This window comes from Bison bison, unplaced genomic scaffold, assembly GCF_000754665.1.
Source record: "Bison bison bison isolate TAMUID 2011002044 unplaced genomic scaffold, Bison_UMD1.0 scf7180017864155, whole genome shotgun sequence".
In the NCBI taxonomy this organism is placed as follows: domain Eukaryota; kingdom Metazoa; phylum Chordata; class Mammalia; order Artiodactyla; family Bovidae; genus Bison; species Bison bison.
This window is the reverse complement of record NW_011494727.1, coordinates 1,491,689-1,517,535: the sequence shown is the minus strand read 5'-3', so window position 1 is coordinate 1,517,535 and position 25,847 is coordinate 1,491,689. Positions and strand designations below refer to the sequence as shown.

At 43.1% G+C, this 25,847-nt stretch overlaps 2 protein-coding genes across 3 annotated transcripts in view; both read left to right on the top strand.

The window, feature by feature from the left end:
• The window catches only part of LOC104989385 (arpin), an 8,367-nt gene extending 3,736 nt beyond the window's left edge, over positions 1 to 4,631 (top strand). For both annotated transcript variants that reach the window (XM_010841039.1, XM_010841040.1), the window contains exons 3-6: positions 1,086 to 1,218; positions 2,214 to 2,420; positions 2,840 to 3,003; positions 3,840 to 4,631. In XM_010841039.1, the coding sequence (XP_010839341.1) occupies positions 1,086 to 1,218; positions 2,214 to 2,420; positions 2,840 to 3,003; positions 3,840 to 3,848 (513 nt within the window). In that variant the 3' untranslated portion in view covers positions 3,849 to 4,631. The remainder of the gene's footprint in view (positions 1 to 1,085; positions 1,219 to 2,213; positions 2,421 to 2,839; positions 3,004 to 3,839) is intronic.
• A 3,815-nt stretch (positions 4,632 to 8,446) lies between these two features.
• Positions 8,447 to 25,847, top strand: part of AP3S2 (adaptor-related protein complex 3, sigma 2 subunit) — a 41,136-nt gene continuing 23,735 nt past the window's right edge. Inside the window, exons 1-4 of the mRNA XM_010841038.1 lie at positions 8,447 to 8,595; positions 13,078 to 13,169; positions 13,861 to 13,972; positions 18,784 to 18,855. Of these exons, the coding sequence (XP_010839340.1) occupies positions 8,527 to 8,595; positions 13,078 to 13,169; positions 13,861 to 13,972; positions 18,784 to 18,855 (345 nt within the window). The 5' untranslated portion in view covers positions 8,447 to 8,526. The remainder of the gene's footprint in view (positions 8,596 to 13,077; positions 13,170 to 13,860; positions 13,973 to 18,783; positions 18,856 to 25,847) is intronic.

The following is a 25,847-nucleotide window of genomic DNA, read 5'->3' as shown; positions in this document are numbered from 1 at the left end:
AGGACCTCAGCCTGTCCTGATTAAACCTTGTGCCCCCTCTCCTGCCTTCTGGCTGCAACCCAGCGCCGGTCCCTGCCCTGCAGCCTGCTGGTCTCCTGAAAGACATCTGTCATAGTCTAGGTGCTGTTCAGAAACCTTTCAGGATTCCCTCTGGTCTGCCATGTAAAACCCAAACTCCAGATGCCAACTCAAGGCCTGTCTTATATCATCCCCCACGTGCTTCCGCAGCTCAGACTCCCCTGAGGCTTCCAAGGCCCCTCCGTTGTTCAGACGTCCACATGGGACCTTGACTTTTGTTTTCTGTGCCTGTCCAGGCCTTTAAAATCCTGCCTATACCCTTACTCGCACAGTTGCAGGTTTCTCCACACTATGAGGACTTGCCTTCCCTTTTTGTCCCAGGTGGTGGTTTCCTGTTCTTCAATCTCTAGTTTTTGTTTTGGATTATAGTGTTTATTTAAAATTTTCTTGATGTATAGTTGATTTACAACGTTGTCGTCTCCTGATTAGGACAGCTGGCAGACAGCATGTGTCGCACACTTCATGTTTACACTGTGGTTGCTCCTTTGTGATCTCTTGAATCCTTACAACATGCCTGAAAGTAGACCTCACGTTGTCTCCAGGCAACAGGGGAAACTGAGGCTAAGCGTCACATGCTGCAGGACCCACATATGTTGGAAGGGGAAAGTGGCAGCCCTCACTCGGAACTCCATCTCAGTGCCCTTTCTGTGGCGTCTCGGCTGCTACTACTCCTGCTTTGTGATATTTGGGGTCCTTGGGTTATGGTTTTCTATTCTTTCTGGCTCTGACCGAGTGGAAGCTGTGGGGTTGGGCTCTGAGCCTGCTCTCTCATGGATGTGTGGCCATGGTTCATCACGTGTGGCACATGCTGTACTCAACATGTGAATGAATGAATGATGATTATTGGGAGTGGGGGCCCTCTGGCCAGCTTAAATATCTTTTGGAGCCAAGGTGGGATTCTAGGGTAGAGAGTGAGGCTGGGGGGCTGCAGCCAGAGCACATGGGGAGTGTGTGCGTTGTGGGGTGAAGGGAATGAACAGCCCCTCACTCTCTCTGCTTGGCCCCAGGAGCGCTACTACGTACTGTATATCCGGCCAAGTCGCATCCATCGCCGTAAGTTCGACCCCAAGGGAAACGAAATTGAGCCCAACTTCAGCGCCACCAGGAAGGTGAACACAGGCTTCCTCATGTCTTCTTACAGTAGGTGCCCTCTGCCCTTCCTGCCCCGGGGCCGTCCTACACTGGCCTTCCTTTGCCTCCAGAGGTCTCTTAGGCGCCACAAAGTGTCTTCTCAGCATGACTGAAGTCCGTGTCTGGTCTGAGGGACATCTGGCTGGGCTCTTCCTGCTCTCCATTCACGCAGAGGGTCCCCAGTGCCCTCCCTCAGTGCTGAGGGCCTGCTGCCTTCCCAGTGCCTCCTGTCTCCTGCAGTCTGGTGGAATCATTCTCCCCATCCCCAAGCTGAGATCAGCAGATTTGGGACTTCCAGGGTGGGCAGTGAGAGGCTGTTGGAACCCTGGCTGAGCCCCTGCGCTCTGCCCAGGCCAGGATAAGCAGGCCAGTAGAGAATCTGAGGACCATCCAAGTTTGCTGCTGGTTCCAGCAGACCCCATCCCAGCCAGGGGAGACCTCTGCCTGGTCCCTGGGAAGGCAGAATTGTGTGAAGGGCTTGAATCCTGCCTCCTCCATGGACTACTGTGTAACCTTGGGCAAATCACTTAACCTCTCTAAGCCCTAGCTTTCTCATTTGTAAATAGAGACAGTAAGAACACTGACGCCTGCTGAGGGTTTGCTGTGTGCTGGGCCTCATGCTAAGCACTTTATGTACATTAGCTCTTTCTTTTATACCTCATGTCAGTCCCATCAGGTAGGTACCGCGTTTCACCCTATTTATCAGGCACAGAGAGGTTAAGTAACTTGCCTGTGGTCACACAGCATGTAAAGCAGATGTGTACCAGGCAGCCTGGCTCCAGAGCCCTTACCCATAATCCTCTGCATGCGCTCCTTGATGAGCAGGGGCAGGATGGGAGCGCGGGTGTTTGTGAGCAGGTACAACAGTCAACCCTCAGCTGGCTTCTAAAGAGCCCTCCCAGAGTGCTTGCTGTCACACTGGTAATGACCACCTCGTGCTGGTAGAAGCCCAGCGGGACAGCCGGCAGAGAGCATTTATTGCACACTTCACGTTTACACTGCAGAGGTGGAAGCCAAGGGTGACTCGGACAGACTGACGCCTGAGGCGCTGAAGGGGCTGGTGAATAAGCCGGAGCTGCTTGCGCTGACAGAGAGCCTCACCCCCGCTGAGACTGTGGCCTTCTGGATGCCTGAGTCAGAGATGGAAGCCATGGAGCTTGAGCTCGGGGCTGGGGTACGGCTGAAAACTCGAGGCGACGGCCCCTTCCTGGGTGAGCAGTGCAGCCCTCGCTGTGGCCTGATGCCCCTGTATGGCCTGTGGGGGGGCTCCTGGCTTCCTGTCTCAGGGCCCCTCACCCCTCCTGCTTAGGGCTCACGGAGCAGGTCAGGTCCGGCCTCCCTGCAGACATGACCCCTTGAGATTGATTTCTCAGTTCCCTGGACAAGTGGCCTGGAGGCAACAGCCTGGACGTTCTGGATCCTGGGGTGCTGCTCAATCCTCTGGTTCCTGTGGGTGCCCTCTCCTATCTGGGGCCCCCTCCAGGGGCTCCCTGAGCACACTCAGGCCTAGAGGACCCCAGCAGAAGGGCCGGGCTCCACCAGGTTTCCACCACATGTAGAGAGGCCAGACAGTGTGAGGGAATTCTGAGGGAAAGGAAGGGAGTCTGAGGGAATTGTGAACTTCTTTCAGATTCATTAGCCAAACTCGAGGCTGGAACAGTGACCAAGTGTAATTTCGCTGGCGATGGGAAGACGGGAGCATCCTGGACAGACAACATCATGGCCCAGAAGTCTTCGGAGGGGGCTGCAAGCGAGATCCGCGAGCAGGGGGATGGCGCGGCGGACGAGGAGTGGGTAGGTTCAGGGTGTGGGCCTGGCGCTGGTGTGGTTTCTCTCCTGGTGGGAGTTTTGTAAGGACTGGTTGCAGTTGGGTGGTAGCAGAAAGAGACAGCAACTTAACTTTACTCCCAGCTTTGGTGGACTTCCTGAGTGTGAGCCTGATGAAAAGTCCCTCAAGACATGAAGGGACCTTTCTTCCTGGTGGGCCTGAACTGTGCCAATCAACACGAGAGCCCCACAGATTTATAAGAGCAAAGGACAGGACAAAGGGAGCGCAGAGGGGAACCAAGGAGACTTAATGCCAGGAAGGCTCCAGACATTTCCACTTCACGTGAGTACATTAGCCGTGTTGAGCCGCTGAATGAACATTTCCACCCACTCTGTTCTGGGCTTCCTGCCCAGAGTGGCTGGAAAATGGCTGACTTGGACCTTAATAGCTTTTTTGGCTCAAAGGTCAGCCCCCTAGTTGATCCTCAACCGATTCACAGTTGATTTGGTTTTTTGAGCTGCATTTCACCCAAAGATTTGAATTGGTGTCAAAAGACTCCCAAATTGAACATTTAAAACCAAGTCTCAAAAAAACGGGCTGTCTATCTAGCTGATGAAGTGAAGACATTAGCCAGAGAAAACAGGGGCAGATAGAGGAAATGGATTGTCTTTTGTCTTAATAAAGCGAGTCTTTGACTATAAAACAATGGGAATTGCCAGGCTGGCTCCCTGGGCCAACGCTAATGAGATGAGGCCAAGGCAGGCAACTGAGGGCCCGACTGGTACCACTGGAGCGAACCCTTGTTTGATGACAATAGAAGACGTTTATGAAATACACTCTGTTTATCTCTCTTTACCTCTAGGACGACTGAGGTCAGGGAGAGATGGGGTACCTCCCGGACCCACCGGCACCACTGAGCATTTCTTTCATCAACTTTCACTCTGGAGCTCAAGGGAGCAGGTCCACCAAGCCTTACTTGATTCTTCCTTATGGCCGCCATGGAATATAGTCTTCAAACAAGCTCTGCTAAAATCAAATCTAAGACCCCGATGTTAGCCGTGGGGCGCCAGGCTGTGGCTCGTGGAGGGTCACTCCCTGGCTGTGAGTCTAGCCTTCCCCAGATTTTCATGGTAGCCCTTGCCCTGAGCAGCAGGCTTGTTTGTGAAGGCAGGCAGGGGGGTGAGTCCCCCTAGGGCAGTCAGAAGATCTGGAGTTGCTGCAGAATTGGGGGGAATCCCTCATCTGTACGCAGAGTGGCTCCAAGGAGAAGTTACTGGGGCCTCCTCCTTCTGTCCTTCTATTTCCTGTTTTCCTCCTGCAGCTGCCCTCCTCCCCAGTACTCTGTGTTGGGGGCCTCTGCCCTCTTGCTCAAGCCTGCTCTTCCCTCGTGCCCTTCTCAGCCCCCAGAACTGCCAGTTCTTTTTCTTCCTCTGGTTCTCTGCTACATTGGGGGTTCCTGTCTCCTGACCTCCCTTGGCTGTTTTCCTGGGGATGCTCTTTTTACCGAGGCTGAGCTCGTTCATAGGCACGGCCAGCTCATCTCCTTCTCACTGACTCCCTCTGCCAGGCCGCAGAACACATTTTGGATAACACCTTTCTTTCTTGTTTTGTACCTTGAGAATTTTTTATGAATGAGTAAAATTTCAGGAAAGGATTCCTCTATACTGACTATTTTATTATTAGGTATAAACTGAGCTGCTGCTGCTAAGTCGTTTCAGTCATGTCCGACTTTATGCGACCCCATAGATGGCAGCCCACCAGGCTCCCCAGTCCTTGGGATTCTCCAGGCAAGAACACTAGAGTGGGTTTCCATGTCCTTCTCCAATGCTTGAAAGTGAAGTCGCTCAGTCGTGTCCGACTCTTAGTGACCCCATGGACTGCAGCCCACCAGGCTTCTCCATCCATGAGATTTTCCAGGCAAGAGTACTGGAGTGGGGTGCCATTGCCTTCTCTGATAAACTGAGCAACCTCCCTATAAGAAGACAGCCATATCTTTTTTTTTTTTTTTTGGCCACACCACGCAGCATGTGGGATCTTAGTGCCCCCACCAGGGATCGAACCCACGTCCTCTGCATTGGGAGCTCAGAGTTTTAACCACTGGACCATCAGGGGAAGTCCCAAAAGCCCTATGCTTTTGATCATGAACATTATCTTGCAGGGTAATGTGCCCATATCCACATCAATGAAGAGAACAGGTGTTGAAATCTACATATCCTAAGAATGGGTAGGGACTTAGAATGTAGATCCTGCTTGCCTCAGGGAAAGGGGGGTGGTGGTAAACTAACGAAGTCCCCTAATGGGTCAAACACAACACTAGATGCTTTCCGTGATGATAATTACAGTCACTGACTGCGGAGGGCCTCTTGGTTCTAGTACTTGTGCCAAGCATTTGCAGTGTTTTACTTGTTACAACCATCCCAAGAGGCACAGGTGATTATTATCTCCATTTTTTTTTTTCAGATGGTTTTCATGGTTGAGATCCCAGCATGTATTATCATGGTTCGAACTGTCATTTGCCTTCCCGTATATTTGAGCCTGGGCTCAACAGTATGGCTGTGAGGCTTGGGATTAACACTTCATTTAGACTGACCGAAGTTACAGGTGGCTGGAGCGCTCATGAGTCTCTTCTGTTCTTGCTGCCCTTGTCTCGGTTCACATCTTTTTCTCTCATTGCGGCTACTCTAGAAGCCGCTTCCCTAGTGTCCTGTGCCTGAATGGGGCTCGCTCACCATTGAGCATGCTGGGACCTCAAGCATGTGGTAGCCAGGGAGGGCTTAAACAGGAGGAGGACTGGGTACACTGACTTGGGGAGAGGCACCCAGGGAGGGCATCCTGCTGCCCAAAGGGTAGGGTAAGCTCCTGTGGGCAGGCCACCATCCTAAATAAGCAGGCACAGTGTGTCAATCGGGAAGCCGGGGGCAACAGCTAGGTTCCGGGATCTCAGCAGGTTGGGGAGGGGCTCCTGGAGGAAAAGGCTATCATGGCTGGAGCTCAGAGAGTGATGGGAGTGGAACTGCATTGGAGGTGAGGCTGGAGGTCAGGCATGGCATCTTCAGCATGTTAAGTGTTGATGTTTTGGGACATTATCCTTAATATCTTGGAAGCCAGTGATCCCAGGGAGAGTAATATGATCTTATTTGTATATTTCAAAGATTGCTTGACTGCAGAGAAACTGAAGGCAATGAGCCCAATAGGAGACTGCTGCTGTGGTGGGAGTGAGAGCCTAGAGTGATCTGGTCTATAGCAGCGGCAGAGGAGATGGAAAAATATTCAGGCAGGCAGGTGGAAAGGGACTTTCCAGCAAGAGAATAGGACCTACAAAGCCATGGAGATAGGGGAGTGGCCTGACCTTGGATATACAATTTCTGTACATGGTTACTGCAATATTATACCAACACATAAAATTTGATAATCCTTTTTCAACTGATGTTATATAACCATTGTCTATATTGCCACATAGTCTTCATACATTGTTTTTAAGATTGATTAACCTTAATGAAGATGCCCTGGAGGAGGTCATGGCTACCCACTCCAGTATTCTTGCCTGGAGAATCTTATGGACAGAGGAGCCTGGACAGGACTGAAGCAACTAAGCAGCAGCAGCAGCCTTAATAGTTCTGTCATTTTCCAAAATTTGGGTAATTAATTGATCCCTATTTGGAGCTATGTCAAAAACAATTTTAAGTTACATAGTTCTCTCACCTGCCTGCCCCTCCCCCTTGACTATATTTTGGGGGTAATTTCCTTAGGGATGGATTCCCAGGAGACAGATTACTGGAAATCTAGGGATTCTTTGTAAAGATCTTGTCATATTGCCAGATTGCTTTACTAAATTATCTCACCGGCAAGGCAGAAAAGGACTTATTTTCATGCTACTCTTGCCAGATTTGGATGTGATAATATTTTAAAAATGGATATTGATAAGGTGAAAATAATATTTTAACTTTAAAGTTAATACTTTAATTTTAATTAGCCTTTTCCCCCATTAATAGTGAGCTTAAATATTTTTTTCATCTTTGTTTCCTAGATGTATATCCTTGTTTGTTATTCAGTACCTTTGCCTATTTATTACTGAGGGCGAAGGTCTTTTGGGTTGGTCAGTTATATTTTAAATATAACCATTTTCCGTATTTTAAAAACTTTTCCATTAAAAAATTGATTTACAGACATAAAAATTTTATATATTAGTAGCTATGCTGTTGCTAAGTCATGTCTGATTCTTTTTGACCTCATGGACTGTAGCCCGCCAGGCTCCTCTGTCCATGGAATTTCCCAGGCAAGAATACTGGAGTGGATTGCCATCTTTTCCCCCAGGGCATCTTCCCCACCCAGGGATCAAACCTGCCTCTCCTGCTTGGCAGGTGGATTCTTAACCACTGAGCCACCACGCAAGCCCTTTTGTGTATATACTTCTAGTCTTTTACAAAGTACAGTGTCCCTGTACATACTTCGTGTAGTCTTTCCACTCACAGCTATGCCATGAACATTTCCCTAGACATAAACCTTTCACAACATGATTTTTCATAACTTTAATATTTCTCGTATGCACGTGGATCAATGCATTTAACCAATTTCTCATTTTGGAATAATGAGTTGTTGCTTCCCATTTCCCCCGAAATAAGACTACTGAGATGCACGTTCCTGAGGGTAAATCTTTTCACACATCCACAGTCGTTTTATTATAAATTCTAAACTGCAAATGCTGGGTCTAATGTTCAATATATTTTAAAGGCTTTTTTATACGTATTGTCAACAGTCCTTTGGGCAGGTAATTCCCATTTGCAGCTCTATCTGCAATATAAGGACGTGCTCCACTCACCCCCACTAAGGTATTAAAAGAAAATACAAACCCTACCAATGTGGGGTCGCAGGTACCTTTTAAAAGGAATTGCATTAAAGATCCCTTAATTCCACCATTCGCTATCTACCATGGAGAGACAGCCCTTTTGCACGAGGAGGACTTTTGCACGAGGAGGCACATATGTAATTCACTACAGCACTGCTTGTAATACCAAAAAGTAAAGATGTTCCCTAATGTTCGGAACGCTCTGCAGTGTCAAGCGAAAAGCATGACCGTGTGTGTTGACGCAGACCCAGATAAAAAGAGGCGCCCGCGCGTCTTCACCCGCTCTTCAAAAGAGCGCGGCTGCTTTTGCGGTTTCTGCTTCTCCATCCCATCCTTTTCCGACTGGCTCGGCTTTGCGCAGGGCCGGGATTCTGCGGCAAGCAGTCGTTCTAGACAAAGGGCAGAGAGCCGCGTTCGCGCCCTGGCCAGACCCTGAGTGGGCAACCGACGCCGGCCAAGGTGACGGCCCTCCTCAAATGCGGTGTTCGCAGGAGCCTTTCCCCGCCAGCCAGCCTCCCATCCTAGAAAGCCTTCCTCCAAGGCTTGCCGTGAAGCCGGACTCTTCGTGGTCAGGTCCCTGGGCGCCGGGACATGTTTCCGGGGACCACTCTCAGCAGCGCACCAGCCGGAAGAGTCCTTGTTGTGGCGGAAGGAGAGGCTCCTCTGGAAGCAGCCGGTGGTGAAAGGAGCGTGGCGGGCAAAGATGATTCAGGCGATTCTGGTTTTCAATAACCACGGGAAGCCGCGGCTGGTCCGCTTCTACCAGCGTTTCGTGAGTGCGCAGCTTCGTCACGTTTTTTCAGGGCGCCTGCGCCCCCTTCCCTTTTTTGGGGCCGTACGGCGCTCGCGGGCAGCGGCCGCTGACCTCGGGGTCCAGCAACATGAGTGACCCCAGACTCAGCCTTCCGCGGACGGCAAGTCCCGGAAGGACTCTTCCAGTCTCAGGCCTTGGGTCCCACGCCCCGCTTCGCCGGCTCTTCCCTCCCTCTTCCTGGACCCCGACATTTCTGTGCTATTCTGTGACACTTCTCCTAGAGTCTCGGGGCACTTTAAATGATGGTGGGGATGTGCCTCCTTGACAGCTTGAATGAAGTCTTATTAATCTTGTTGGTCGCTAAACGCAGTTTCCTGAGGAGGAAGAAATATGCAGCCTTTTAATGGTTTTGCTTTAGCCAGAGGATTTGAAAAATGCTTTCTTGGAATTATTTTACTTCAGTGTAGGCTAGGAGTGCCCAGGGACTAGACAGCCTTCATTCTGTAGAATTGAAGAAAGTTTCAAAGTGGGAAATATTGAGAAATTATAAATGCTGCCGCGTGGGGGCTCAGTGAGTGAGAATGCGAGTTCTCACTCACGAATTTTCCAAAGACGTTCCTCTGAAAAAATAAGCATCATCATTTGCCTCCTGCACCCCGACGTTTTATTTCTTCGTGGCTAGGTTTCAAAATGTTACGTATATAATTGGTGGACTGAGAAAACCATAAAGGGGAAAGTGTCAGAAAACTTAAATTCAGGCCTCAGCAACACCTTCTTTTTTAAACCCTTGTGTCAAGTTAACAAACCTCTTTCAGACTTTATTTCCTCTTGTTAAATAGAATGAATAGAAATGAGAGAAATTTTTGGGGGGTACCTTTTAAATAGACTTGTATAGCTTGGTTACATTTTATTAAATCATACCGATTTATATTAACATTCAGTAACTATTCAGTTTGCATTTGTGTGTCAGTTTTTCTCAGGTTTTTAAAAGTGTTATTGTGATATGTTACATACCTACAGTTCACCTTTTAAAAATATACAGTGGAATGGTTTTTACTACTTTAAAAGTTATGCAACCATCACCACAATTTTAGAATATTTTCATTATCCCCAAAAGGAATCCCTACCCATTAGCAATTACTCTGTATTTCCTCAATTCCCCTAGTCTTAGGCAACCAATATCTATTTTCTCTCTCTCTAAATTTGCCTGTTCTGGACTTTTACGTAAAATGGGATCATACAATATGTGGTCTTTTATTACTGACTTCTTTCTTTTAGTATAATGTTTTCAAGGTTCATCCATGTTGTAGTGTTACCAGTTCTTTATTCCTTTATATTGCCAAGTTACATTCCATAGATAGGTTTCCCAGGTGTTGCTAGTGATAAAGAACCTGCGTGCCGATGCAGGGGACATAAGAGACCTAGGTTCAATGGCTGGGTGGGGAAGATCCCCTGGAGGAGGAAATGGCAACCCACTCCAGTATTCTTGCCTGGAGAATCCCATGGACAGAGGAGCCTGGTGGGCTACTGTCCACAGGGTTGTAATGAGACGCTAGTAAAGTGACTTGGCACATATCCCATTGAGTGGATCTATCACATTTTGATTATCCATTCATTAGATGCTATTTCTACCTCTGGCTCTTGTGAATAATTCTGCTACAAACATTCATGTACAAGCTTTTTGTGTGAGTGTGTATTTACATTTCTCTTGGGTATGTATCTCAGAGTAGAATTGCTGAGTCACGTAGTGACTTTGTAGTTGTCATTTGGATGAACTGCCAAACTGCTTTCTAAAGTGGCTATGCCATTTTACATTCCTATCAACAATATATAAGCAATACAGCTTGGGACTTCCCTGATGGTCCAGAGGTTGAGAATCCACCTTCCAATGGAGGGGACTCCTTGATTGGGGATCTAAGATCCCATGTGCCCTGGGGCAACTAAGCCCATGCCGCAGCTACTGAGCCTGTGGGCTTCGCTGGTGGCTCAGACGGTAAAGCGTCTGTCTACAGTGCGGGAGACCTGGGTTCCATCCCTGGGTTGGGAAGATCCGCTGGAGAAGGAAATGGCAATCCACTCCCGTACTCTTGCCTGGAAAATCCCATGGACAGAGGAGCCTGGTAGGCTACAGACCATGCGGTCGCAAAGAGTCGGACACGACTGAGCAACTTCACTTTCCTTTTCTTTTGTGTGCTGCAACTAAGACTCAACGCAGCCAAAAATAAATATTTTTTAAATTCTAATTTTTCTACTTCTCTGTCAACATTTTCTATTATCTTTTTGATTAAAGACATTTTAGTAAGTATTAAGTGGATTCTCCTTGTGGTTTTGGTTTTTTTCTAATGACTGATTTTTTTCCTGCCCTTACTGACATTTGTATATCTTTGAAGAGTGTAGGATTTTTAAGAACTAAATTAGCTCCTTAGTGAAAATAACCTTGGAAACTGCAAAGTACTAAAAGATATGAGGGATTATGAAAATCACTGAGAGATGTAAGCAGTTGGTAATTTGCTATTCTGTTGAATTAGAAATTAGGTAGCCTCAGCATTTCATACTGCTTACCCACTGACTACCATCACTTCCCGGTAGAGTCAGATAAAAGGCTTTAGTTTTCAAGATTTCTTTCAGTTTAAAAATGCTGGTGCTTAGCATGTTTTGTATTTCTGGGTACCCAGAGTTAAGCCTTTACAGCATCCTGGCATCTTTGAACTTTGTGAGTTCTTTAAAATGGGAACCAGAAAATAGTGATTGATTTACTTAAACTTACAGTGTCCAGTTATTAGCAAGTTTTATTATTCATCCATTCATTAAATGTGGAGAGCCACTGTGTACCTGTGTAAGTCAAAGTTTTGAAACATAATTGCTCCACAATGATGTTTTTCCTCTTTTTTCTTCTGTTTCTTTTAAATAACCACTTCTAGCCTAAATTCAGTGCTATGGAGGGAAAGGGGTTAATGTTACTTGAGTTTATTTTCTAACTCTGAGGGTGAGTCCAGTCTGACAGTTTTCTTAAGCTTTGCTACTCAAAATGGTTCTCAGATCAGCAGCGTTCTTATTACCTGGAAACTTGTTAGAACTTCAGTCTCAGGACCTACCCCAGACCTACAAAATTAGCCTGCATTTTAACAGTATTTCCAGGTGAATCATTATTCAAACTCACTGGGTTGTTGTTGCTTTTTTTTGGCTGAGACACCTCGCTTGAGATATCTTAGTTTCCCTGCCAGAGACTGAACCTGTGTCCTTGGCAGTGAAAGCGCAGAGTCCTAACCATTGGACCACTGGGAAAATCCCATTATACATTGAGATTTGAGAGCACTGGTTTATAGCTTTTAATTACTTTTGTCTTTTTTTTTTTGACCAAGAGACACATGGGATCTTAGTTCCCTAACAAGGGATTTGAATCCACACCCCTAGCAGTGGAAGTGCAGAGTCTTAACCACAAGACTGCCAGGGAAGTCCCTGTTTTTGTTTTAATAACTGATTTCTCCCTCTCCATATCCTTTTTTTTTTTAAACATACTTAATATGAACCTCATATGTATAAATAGAAATCAAATGTGGGTCATCAAGAGATCCCATCACATTTGAGCTTTCTGGTGTGTAGTAAATGAATAGTAAGTGAAAAAAGGTATTTATAGATCTGCAATTGTTCAAGATTCAAATCTCTCAATAGAATATTTTCTGCTTTCTCAGTAGTACTTTGTTGGTCACACAGCATCTTATGTATAACGTCTGTATTACCGGTATTCAGTTCAGTTCAGTTGCTCAGTTTCCGACTCTTTGCAACCCCATGGACTGCAGCACGCCAGCCTTCCCTGTCCATCACCAGCTCCCAGAGCTTGCTCAAATTCATGTCCATCAAGTCGGTGATGCCATCCAACCATCTCATCCTCTCTCGTCCCTTTCTCCTGCCTTCAGTCTTTCCCAGCATCAGGGTCTTTTCCAGTGAGTCAGTTCTTCGCATCAGGTGGCCAAAGTATTGGAGTTTCAGCTTCAGCATCAGTCCTTCCAATGAATATTCAGGACTGATTTCCTTTAGGATTGACTGATTTGATCTCCTTGCGGTCCAAGGGACTCTCATGCAGGTTTTTAAAACATGTACATGACTACATCTTGACTTCCTTACAGTGGTAGATCTATTGACATTTGTTATTTGTTCTGGCATAGATGTTTTCTAGGGTAATATAAAATATTTCAGGACTGTGCCTTCTAGGTATTTTTTAACCTTGTATGAGAATTCTTTGACGCTGTATGAGAAATATCAGCTCACCTAGCAGGACAGTAATGGTTAGGGACTAGATATCTAGGTTAATATACCTTATTTTATTTCCTGTAACAGAGCCTTTTCCATTTGCTATAGATTCTCCTTTTATTTTTACCTCCACTCATCATTTCTGTCTTTTCAGGAAACTGGTACCAAATGTTCAGATCATTCCTGTTTGGAAGGGGTATAGTTTTTCAGGCTTTCCCACTGACTCACTTTATTTCTTTTATTCCATAGCCAGAAGAAATTCAGCAGCAGATTGTTCGAGAGACCTTTCATCTAGTTCTCAAGCGGGATGACAACATCTGTAACTTCTTGGAGGGTGGAAGGTAAATCATCAGTTTTCTCCGCATATATCCACTTTCGGGTGGCCTTCATCATGCCATTATTGCTTTTTCACGCAGTGCTTAAGTGTTGGGCAAGTATCTGATGCAGTTGAGCTGAGCTGAGCATAGTCTGCTCAGGGAGAGACTCAGCTCTGTTTGGGAAGCTATTAAATGATTGTGTTTCAGATATTTAAATGTTTGGTTCCTGGGAGAATGCTGCTGCTAAGTCACTTCAGTCATGTCCAACTCTGTGCGACCCCATAGATGGTGGCCCACCAGGCTCCCCCATCCCTGGGATTCTCCAGGCAAGAATACTGGAGTGGGTTGCCATTTCCTTCTCCAATGCATGAAAGTGAAAAGCGAAAGTGAAGTCGCTCAGTCGTGTCCGACTCTTAGCGACCCCATGGACTGCAGCCTACCAGGCTCCTCCATCCATGGGATTTTCCAGGCAAGAGTACTGGAGTGGGGTGCCATCACTTTCTCTGTCCTGGAAGGATGGGTAGAAGAAAAAATGAAGTAAAATGGCTTTAGGCACCTCTGCCAAATTTGGTTGCCCTTCACCTGGTAGAAATGGCTTATTGTTTGGCCTACCCTCCTCCTTTGTTTTGGGCCCATTTTCATTCCTTGGCACAGAGCTTCTCTTTGATATGTTCAATTCCAATACAAGCTTTTAAATGTTTCCCATCCTCCACAGTTTGATTGGTGGCTCTGACTACAAACTGATTTATCGGCATTATGCTACCCTCTACTTTGTATTTTGTGTGGATTCCTCAGAGAGTGAACTTGGGATCTTGGACCTCATCCAGGTATGTGTAGCAGGTAATGATGGTAGCCACTTCAGAAAGTTTGGTCTGGATTTTTAGTAGCTAAAAATCTGTAGTAGCTAAAAATTTTTGATCTGTATGTAGATCCTAATTTAGTCAGTCTCTTTATTGATACTGGTAAACATTGCTGCATGTCCACCAGGTGGTGCTCTGAGAAAGCGCCTTAGCAACCCTCGACCATTCTTAGCGCTTTTAGGTTCTCTGCTTCTCCAGCTCTCACTGCCCTTGGCTTTCTTATGAGTCTGACACCAATTCCTATATGTATACTCCCCCCACCCCGCACCTGAAGCAAGTAACTCAGTTCTCCATGGACACTCACCAGGGGTCCCACAAATTTACTCAGCTCTGACACTTATCTACCCAAAGATGGACACCGATGTCAGGTCCGAGTTGTCTGTCACCTGTGCATTTGACTGACAGCCTGTAGATTGACTACGCCCAAGATTGCCTCCTCGCATGATTTCCTCCTCAGGTTCAGTTGATTTGCTAGAGTGGCTCACAGAACTTTATAGAGAAACATTTTACTCTGCTAGCTTAATGTGAAAGGATATAACTTAGGAACAGTCAGATGGAAGAGATGCATAGCACAAGGCAGGGGAAAAGGGCGTGGAGCTTCTGTGCCCTCTCCAGGGGTGCCACTCTCCTCAGATCTCCACTGTTACTAACATAGAAACTCTCTGAAACCTATCCCTTTTGGGTTTTATGGAGGCCTCTTTACATAGGCAGGATTGATTGAGTCATTGCCATTGGTGATTGATTGAGGCTGCATCCCCTCTCCCCTCCCAGAGATCAGTAAGTGGGACTCAAAGTTCCCAGTCATACAGTAGGTTCCCATGGCAACCAGCCCCCATTCTCTGGTGCTTTCCAGAAGTTAACCTTATTAGCAGAATAAGACAACCCTATCACTTTGGAAATTCCAAGGTTTTTAGGAGCCAGCAACAAGGATGAATACCAAATATTTGTCATTATAAATTATACTATCATGTCATGTTTTGAAATATTTTTTAAGTATCAAACTAAATGATATTTTAAAATACATACTTTATATTTTCACTTGTAATTCTAGCCTGAAACAAAGGAACTTGATGTTTTATCTAATAAGTACAGTCTTGACATAGGTAAACATGATTTTTTAAGGCTTTTTGAAAATTAGAAATGGCTTACAGATTTGTTTTCATTACTTTCATGGAAATTGAGGTATGGGGGACCCTATACTGGGAACCATTAATTAGGACAATAATGGGTACAATATCATGTACCCATTATTTGTTACATGATATTCTAGATAGACTTCGTGTGACTTTAACAAGTCACTTAAGTTGAAAGCACTCAAAAAGAGCATGTGTAAAACCTAATAACACCAATTATAGAAAACTCTAGCTATAAAATACAAACTTTACTTGTTTACAACTATATTTTATTAAGATAAAATTAAAGAAGCTAAATTTAATAAACTTTAGGATAAAGAAATGGAAATTTTGAATGTGTATTTTTATTTTACGTATACTATACTCTTCCAAAAAGTTATATTCTTGGATATAGTAACTTTTCATTTTATTTATATATTTTACCCATTCACATTCAGAAAATGATTTAGTAGTAGTTTAAAAATTTCATGTATCATATTCACTTATCATATGTAAAAGTATAAATAAATACTGGAAACAGCCAAAAAAGACTCATCTCTGTGGTAATTTTAAATGCTTTCTTAACACCTGAGTCAGATTGGATATTGAGAGTCAATGTGGGATAACAGAAAGAGCTCAAGATCTAGAATCAGAAAACCTAGGTGTGAGTCATGGATCCCCCATCTGGTATAGAAATCTTAGGTTGTTAGGATGGAAACAGACTTGCAGAGAACAAATGGATGTTTGTCAGGGACGGAGGATGGAGGTGGAAGGCAGCACAGGCAACGAGGACTGAGAATACAGACCTCTGGGTGTCAAACAGATGAGCCGGGACATAGTATACAACTTAAGGGATGTGATCCGTAATATTGCAGTAACTGGGTTTGCAAACAGATGATTACTAGTCTTATTGTGTTGATTGTATCATAATATATGCAAATGTAAAATCACTATGTAGTATATCTGAAGCTAACATCATGTTGTATGTCAACTATATTTCAACTAAAAAAATCCAAAATACTATGTCATAGAATTCAATTGTGACAATGTATTAAATATTTTACACTATAGAATGCCATAGGAGTATGCATGTAACACATGTATTAGAAAATAAATGAAATATAGCGATAATATATTTTTTAAATTGAGATGCGGTTTTTGGAGGAGATGCACTTCAGATACCTATGTTAACAAGACAAAGAGAAAATGTAACTTTATGATATTACGGACATTTATTAAATACTTAGGGTGCATTGGATTTGGGAAGATAGATAAATAAAAAGTGAGAATAATAGTAAGTAAGAGGTTTGATCTTTTAAAAGACAATAAAATCAATAGTTAACCTGATAAAAAGAATAAAAGTCAGAAAAAGAAACCATCAAAATGTTTTTAGAGGTTGAAATACATAGTTATAATGCCAATGTATTTGAAATAACTGACTCCAAAAAATAAATACCCAAAGTAGGTCCACAGAAAGACCTTGAATCCAATATCCTGATGAAATAAGAAAGGTTAAATGAAAAACTGACTCTCTAATAGACTCAGTAGATTTTTTTAAAATGTTAAAGTACAAGAAAACCTCTATTATGTAAGTTATTTTTTAAACTCAGACTAAAAAAATCGTCCTGTTTAAGTGTATTTTATGGAGTAGATTGGTTATGATCCAAAAGCCTCTCAAAAAGAAAATATTAGTCAGATATGACATATTACTATTGGACAGAATTGTTCAATAAAATCTTAGCCAGTTATTTGTTGAAGCACGAGTCATGAGACCTGTCTCTTGTTTTAGATTCTCCCATTAACAAGCAGTATGATCTTAAATCATTCATGTTTTGTTGGTGTAAGAATTTTTGTTTCATGTTTTGGCTCTGTGTGTATAAGCATTTGTTTTGATTTATAAGTAAGATGTTCTTTTTTAAGTTTTTTTCTCTCTGGAATACTGCATACTAAAAGAATTATTCAATATGTCCTAATAGTCTTTATTCCAAGGGTACAAGTCAGTTTAACAATAAAATATTCTTGTGTATGTGCTTAGTCGCTCAGTCATGTCCAACTCTTTGCAACCCCATGGAATGTACCCCGCCAGGCTCCTCTGTCCATGGGGATTCTCCAGGCAGGAATACCGGAGTAGGTTGCCATTTCCTCCTCCAGGGGTTCTTCCTACCCCAGGAATCAAACCCAGGTCTCCTGCATTGCAGGTGAACTCTTTACCATCTGAGCCACATCTCTGTTACAGCAATAAGAAAGATAGTAGAAACTAATGTAATTTCATCCAGTAGATGCTCAGAGAAATAATTACCCAAATTATTTTTCTGAAGTACTCTTAAATTGGAATAGGAAGTATTTTTACTTGGGTATTCAGTGTTTATTGTTGAAGAAATAATACACTTATGTGGCTCAAAATTCAAAAGGTATACCAAGAATATAGTGAAAACATCTTTCTTCTCCTCTCCCCGTCACCCAGAAACAGCCAATTTTAGTTTTAAAACCAAGAGCCAGAGTGTTCTCAGGGGAGAAATCTACAGGCATTTATCAAAAGGGTGTTTCTTACTGTTCACTCTAATTTGAGCAAACATTTTAATGAATGATTAAAAAATTAAGTGGACCCGCACTGTTCAAACCTGTGTTGTCCAAGGATCAACTGTGCTTCCAGCTTATAAATTACTAAAAACCCAATCAGAATCCCAATAAGATTACTGTTGTTTTTAAGTAATTTTTATTGTGAAACATGTATACATAACAAATACGGAAAACATGCCTATATAGTTTGAAGAATACCAATTTAAAGAAGAAATTGTCACCCAGATTAAGAAATAGTACGTTGCTAGGGCCTTAAATCTCCTATATGTCCCTCCTCAGTTCTATCCTTCTCATTCACTTTTTCATACTTTTAAGTTGATCATTGCTTTGCTTCTCTGTATTGTTTATCATGTGATATGTATTCCCTAAATGATACTTTGCTAGTTTGGAAAAACTTGAGTGTAAGTAGCAATGTAAGGAAAGGATAATTTGCCACCTTTTATGTAGATTCAGGGGCTGGCAAAACTAAATTGATGGCAGGAGTTAGGATGGTGGTTACCTTTGGAGAGGGGGCTTCTAGGGAGCTCTAATACTGCATTTCAGTATCAGGATGGCATTTATATGGTGTGTTCATTCTGAACTCATTATCATTTGTACACTTTTCTGTTTAAGTCTTATATTTAAAGGTAAATTAAAATTGTTAAGCATGTTAATTAAGTTGATTCATGGAAAAGTATTTTGAAGTTAACGTTCATTGAAATTAGCCGGATAGATCTGTTAACACCATCATAATGAAAAATTCTTTCGCATGTGTAAGTGGTGGCTTGGGGAAAGGACATAGTTAAATAGTTATTTTGTTATTCTTTTGTATATTGATAAATTAGCATCTTATAAAAGGGGAAAGAAAGCCATATGTGTCTGCTGGTTGTGTTGCTATACTGACAACAAGGTGGTCCTATCCTCAGTTGCCCCCTTCAGATTGGGATAAGTAGGGAGATCAGCTGGAAGGTTTGGAGTGCATTGGGGTTTTTTGAGGGTTTTTGAGATCTATCATAAGGCAAATAGTATCTTGACTGCCCCCTTTACTTTCTCATGTGACATTTTATGAAGATAGGAATTGTGTATCTATTTCTCCTTGTTTCCTAGGTTTTCGTGGAGACTCTGGACAAGTGTTTCGAGAATGTTTGTGAATTGGATTTGATCTTCCATATGGATAAGGTACTACTCTCCCAAGCCAGGGTTACTGGGAAGCTAAGAACTTTGACCATCTCTAGCCACCTGTACACTTTCATGTACTTCTTTTTTTTTTTTTACTTTGGAGATAGTCTTAGAACTTGTTTTATTTAGTAACTTAAGTTTATAGTTTTGGGAGTACTTTGCTAAGATTTGTTACCAGTTTTAACACACACAGGATTATTACTGGGCCTATATTATGGTTCATTTTTCACAGACAGACTTGTTGGTTTAGGACAGTGATGGCTACCAGGCCAATGGTGAGATAAGTAGGTTTATGTTGATTTTGAAATGAGTTTCCTAGGCATAGTCCAGTCACAGTGAAGCTTTGAAATAAACACTGCGTGGAGTTATTTGGGGTTTTTTTGCTGCTCCGCAGGGCATCTTAGTTCCCTGACCAGGGGTCAAACCCATGCTCCCTATACTGGAAGCACAGAGTCTTAACCACCAGAACACCAGGGAAGCCCTGACACAAGGGTTTTTGACTTAGTGAAATTTACATTTTTCCTAAAGAGTAATGTAGTGACTGAGACATCAGTAACATGTTTTGAGGTCAGGTGATTGATACTCTATAGCCTGCCAGGCAGAATTGAAGTGGGCCAAAGTACATGTCCGTAGTTACGAGTTGTTAGCATCTAACGGTGACATGGCTAACATCCTTGTGTGAAAAATTATATGTGGGAGATAGCCAGCAAGGGGATAGATAGGGGCTTCTTTTATCCAGCTCAGCACACGCTGTACCCAGTGCTGTTCACTGGTGGAGGTGGGTATATCTTAGGTTTGCTTGGCTCTGGTCTTTCTCCCACCGATTATCATCTCTATGATCCATGGCCCTTGGAGGGAGATGAAGATGTTTAGGAGACTATTCCTCATTGCTGAGCCATGATCCTTTATTGGTCTGTTTTCATCATGACAAGGCAGGTTATTTTTAGATCCATCATTGCCATCGTGAGGACTTTGACATCTTAGTAGAATCTTCAGTCTCGGTTAACTTTCCCAGAGTTTTCCTGGGGCACATTCTGGGCCAGTGCAGTGGGTGTTGGAATGGAGTAACGTTTTCTCTCTCAGCATCTGGCTTGGCTGTGTGGCTCCCTGAGCAGCCTGGTACAGGAGAATCACAGAACCTCATTCCTTTGGTATTAATAGGTACTTAACTTGGGGCTCCCTGATAGCCTCACAAGGCTTCCGGGGCTCACCAATGCTTTTGAGGTGGTCAGTCTCTCTTTTCATATGAAAGGATCTTAGAAACTTCAGAGACCTCTTACCCCTCCTCTTTGCAGCTAATAAGAGTTGTTGTAGACCAGGGCTTCCCTGGTAGCTCAGCTGGTAAAGAATCCACCTGCAATGCAGATGACCATAGTTCTATTCCTCGGTTGGGAAGATCGCCTGGAGAAGGGAACGGCTACCCACTCCAGTATTCTTGCCTGGAGAATTCCATGGACAGAGGAGCCTGGCGGGCTACAGTCCATGGGGTTACAGAGTCAGACATGACTGAGTGACTTTCACTGTTGGTTGCTAAAGATGCTGCTCTCTGGTAATTTCTGTCAAGGAGAGGCATAGCTCAACTCCATTTTCCTTCTGTACCAGTGGGGAAAAAGGTTAAGATTAAAGAGACCTGAGAATATGGAAGGAATCGAGGAATGCCATCCATAGGCCTTATTGTTACTATTATTTTAAAGCAATTAAAAAAAAATTGTGAAATACAAGGTGTTACCTTGGGGTTACCACCTGGTTTCAAAGTGGATTCCTTTTCAGTCATCACCTGTTGCTTACCAAGCCAGATCCACATCTCAGATCACAATTTAAGGGGTAGATTTTTCCAGGGAAAGGAAATTCCCAAGCAATAGAAGAGGAGACACTGGTCTTATCCTCCCGTTGTCCCCATGGGGAGGGCCTGTCTCTGCTGGTATCCCCCACCTCCCCCCCATACCCTCCTCCTTCTCCCAAGGCCCTCTCTTTTTATCACGCAGCTAAGGGAGCAAACTTACTAGTGAGATACACAAACTGCCTGGATACTAGACAATCTGTGTTTGGGTGCCAGCTTTCTGTAGAAGTTGTCTCAGAATGCCAGCTGCCTAACACCTGAAAACTCAGGGGCCTATGGGATGATATACCTGGAGGAGGCAATTGAGGGTCCTGTGGGAAGTTGAGCTTGGGTCCTTTGCATTTTAGTTTACAATTTAGGGTCAGTTTTTAAGTTACACATGTGCTCATGCACACACACACATGCCTGCTGGAATTTTGATTGGAATTGCATTGAATCTATAAAACATTGAGGAGAATTTACTTTTTATAATATCGTTTTATCCATGTTATGGTATATCTATTTATTTAGGTCTTTGAGGTTTCTCTGAACTTTTACAGTTTTTCCCATAGAGATTTTACATATGTTTCATTAAATTTGTTCTTAGATACTTGTTTTTTTATGTACTGATGTTTTAAATATTCATTTTTTCCTTTATTGCTGCTGTCGTCATATAGAAATCACTTTATTTCTGCATGTTGATGTTCAATTCAGAATTATGTTAGACTCTTACTAATTCTGATGTTTTATCTGTAAACATTCTGCTCCTTTCTTTTCAATCCTGTATATTTCATGTCTTTTTCTTGCTCTACCCTACTGACTAGGAACTCCAATGTAATGTTGAATAGAAGTGGTGATAGTACTCATCTCATTTTGATCCTGATTTCAAAGGGAAGTTCTCTTCCTGTCAGTATTTGCTGTATATATAGTATTTGAAGTATAGTAAATTTGGAGGTAAATGTTCTTTATTAGGTTAAAGGAAGTGTCTTCTCTTTTTAGTGACTAAGAATTTTTAGTCATGGAAAGTTGTTAAAATATATCAAGAGCTCTTTGTCCATCTCCTGAGGGAAACACTTTTTTTTTCTGTATTATTCTAACATTGTTTTTTAATTATTTATGAGGATACTTGCTAAAGCAGTAAAGTTATCTCAGTCCCATCTATTTTATTGCACATGACTTTTGCAGGAAATAAAAGGCCATAAAAATATTGTTCTTTCTCGTATGTCTTATCTTCACATGAGTTCTATACAGTGTTTTGCTGTGGCTGCACATTTCTTTTACAGGTTGTAAAACTGTTTTATTTTTAGTTGCTCTATGACATCAGGAAATTGCTATCCATATCTCCTAAGGCTTTTGAAAAGTGATGATCCAAGGAACCCAAATCTCACTCTACTAGCCGTATAATGTCAGCAGGTATCTTCCAACAGGTGGCTTTCTTTCAGTGGGATTTCAGGCTCACCTTTGCCCTCAGTGTAGAGCAGCTGCTAATCCAGGCGTAGCTTCTGTTGATAGAAGAAAATGGTCTTTTTACTCAGATAAGTAAAGGATCTATCAAAAGACAATAAGAATGTCACCTTTAATGCCATCCTTCTTAATTGAAGAGTCTCTCCACCTCAAGTCAGGATTCCCCTCAGATGGTTTTACACTGTGCATTGAGTCGTCACGGGGAGCTGCCCCATTCCTCTATGCAGTGGTGGCTGGAGCAGGAGGCCTGTGTAAGGACCAGAAATGACTGAATTCCTGCGGTCCTAGGAGTTGTTTTTCTTCCTAATCTTGAGATTTCTTTCTCAGCTTCTAAGTTATTTTTGTCAATGTCCTGTTTTTATTACTGTGGCTCTCTTCACCTCTTCTCTCACCCTTTCTTCCTGTATTAAAGAAAGTGTAATCCATTCCATTTCTAGAACTAAGTTCTCTTCCTGTCCCTAATATGCATCATAAATCTCACTTGTTCAGCTCATCTCTGAGATGTCTTTATTTGCTCTTTCTTCTGTAACTGCAAATTTCCCCAGATTGCCCCAGTCTCCCACAGAATACAGCTCTCCCATGCTTCTGCTGCTCCTTCTAACTGTCATTTCATTTCCATCATTTCATTGAAGGTAAACTTCTTCAGTACGCAGTCTTGCATTTCTACTTTATCTGTTCTTTTTCTGGAGCCTATAGCCTGGTTCTCACTTCTACCCAGAATTCACTGATTATTTCCTAATTCCATTTGCCAGTCATCACCTTCTGTAATGTTTCTGCAGCATTTGATGCTGTTGATCATTCCATGGAGCACTGCCTTAATCCTTTTCCTGCCTTAGTTTCTGTCACATAGCTCTCCTGGTTTTTCTCTTATCTCTTCCCACCTTCTACCAGTAAATTACGATGTCAGTCCTCTCTCGCTTTACTCATTTCCTTCTCATGCTTCCCTCTTAGGTCCCAGTTGCTCAAAGACATTTCTTTCTCATTTCATTCTAGTGTGTTGTTTCTTCTTGCCACTTCTTATCTGTAGCCAGGTTCAACATGTGTCTCCTGAAAACTGTTTCTTCCCTTAGCTTCCCTTTTTTGGTGGCAGTACCAGTATTCTGTGTCAGGTACATGCAAAACCTTTCCTCCTTCTTTCGTGCCCCCAACAGCCAGCCGGTCACTAAATCCTGTGCTTCTTTCCATAGGGTCCTTCTTATATCTTGTTCTTAGATTCACTGATTATTAACATTTGTCACACTTGTATTTGTATTAATCTCTCTCTAGATGTATACGTTTTTTTCCTGAACCATTTGAGAGTTGCAGACATCATAACTTTTTAACCCAAAGTACTTCAGCAGACATCTCTTAAGGACAAGGACGGCATGTTATATAATACGTTGTGTATAATTCTCTAACATACTTAATTACAGCATAATTAATTATTAACCACAACATAATTAACTCTCAGGAAATTTAACATTAATAAATACTGTTATCCAATATATAGTTTATGTTTAATTTTCCACATTTGTTCCACTAATGTCCTTTATGTGTATGTATATTTTATGATCCTAGTTTCAGTTATGAGTCAAGCACTGCCTTTAGTTATGGTAGCTCTTGATTTCAGTTGTGTCTGTCAGATTTTCTAACTGTGTTTTCTCTTATTGTTGGTCCTACACACTGGAATTAGATTCATTTTCTTTCTTTTTTTTTTTCTTAGATGTTTTCAGTTCATTTATTTATTTTTATTTATTCAGTCATTCATTTTTTTGTGCCATGTGGGGTCTTAGTTCCCTAATGAGGGATTGAACCAGTGCCTCCTGCAGTGGAAAGCATGGAGTCATAACCACTGGACCGACAGGAAGTCTCCTAGATTCATTCTCCAAACACTTTAAACAAGCTCCCTTGATCACAAACCTTTTTTGGTCCCCCATTGTCAAGCTTTGACACCGTGGCCGGGCATGCAAGGTTCTCCACAATTTGTCCCTGTTCTATCTTGTCCTCACTTACCATTACTTCTAGCCAGATACCTTCTGCTCTAGCCAGACTGAATCAGTCTTTATCTCTTTGTAATTCCTGCTCCAGAGCCTCTGCCTGAATTGCCTTTCAACATCTTAAACAACTGAATCCAGCTTGTCTTTTAAGCTCAGCTCAAGTCCTACCACCCTAAAGATTGTCCTGGTTACTCTGGCCCGTTGTCATCCCTGTGAACAATACGTAGTGCTATTTCTGATTTGTGTACCTTAGTTTATGTAAGTTTGTATGTTTTTCCTTCTTCATTAGACTGTTCTTTTCTTTGTGTTTGCCCTTTTCTCCCTCACTGGATCTAGCGTGGCCCCTTTCACTGTGGGAGTGTCTCCAGGTGTATATCAATAAAGAGTTCTCATGCCTCTAGCCTCACAAATTTCTTCATGACTTAAAGTGCTGCAGGTTGGAGTCAAGTTTGTTTTCATAACCTCTGGCATAGTCCCCAGCTCTCTAGACTGTGCCATTTGGAGCTTATCTTGCCTGGGGCAGTTGGTTCCCTTCCACTTTCAGAAATCCCACCAAGTACATCCTGGCTGAAGTGGGAATTGGCGTTGATCTTGGTGAATTGAGTTTTGTTCAAAGAAAGTCATGTGAGTAGCCTCCTATTCTGTTCTACTGGTGTCTCAGCAGCAAAGCTGGAACTCAGTTGTGCTTTCACAGTTTTGGTCATCAGAGTCGTCATTTAGTGGCTGTGTCAAGGGAGGGCATCTGGTTTTTATAGATTTCAGTCTGCAATGGGCTGTCTCAGGAGATTTGGAACGTATGTTTTGGGGCAGGTCTGAACCCAAGAAACCTTGTAGTATAGAATTTAAAATCTCTGCTAAGTATAGGCTGCTGAAATGGGAAAATGCTGACGGCTCAAAATTGAAATGAACTGTTGAGCCTTAAGATGAAAGGATTGTAGATAGTAATAATGCATGGTGCTCCTTAAATGTCCCTTCTGAAAACAGATGCTGTGATAAGAAAGCTCATTAATGCTCTCTACACCAGTGACATTTGAAGGAGATATCCTGATTTCTGTCTCAAAAACTGGAGGAAGAATAAAGGACACACGTTTTGTGTGGTTTCAGTGAGGAAGGAGGGGCTGTTTGGGCCCAAAAGGACAAGATATTCTGTTTGAGTTTCAGTTCTTATGAAGGGTGGTAGTTGGCATATCTGGCTACCTGTGTTTCTGTTTCTGAATGGTCCCAAGAGAGTGGAGGGGAGCTGAGGCCTGTCTTTTGTCCCATTGCATTCCCAGGCCCTGATGCTTGAGAGAGAATTTTGTGGCAGAATATTTTTCAGAGGCCAGTATCTCTTTCCATCAGGACAACTCAGAGATTAGCAATAATGATTTCTTAAATTTCTAACATTGCTATACTTGGTTTAAAAAAAAAAAAGGAAAGAAAAGCTTAGTTCAGTTCAGTTCAGTCGCTCATTCGTGTCCAACTGTCTGTGACCCCATGAATTGCAGCATGCCAGGCCTCCCTGTCCATCACCAACTCCCGGAGTTCACTCAGACTCACATCCATTGAGTTGGTGATGCCATCCAGCCATCTCATCCTCTGTTGTCCCCCTCTCCTTCTGCCCCCAATCCCTCCCAGCATCAGGGTCTTTTCCAATGAGTCAACTCTTTGCATGAGGTGGCCATAGTACTGGAGTTTCAGCTTTAGCATCATTCCTTCCAAAGAAATCCCAGGGCTGATCTCCTTCAGAATGG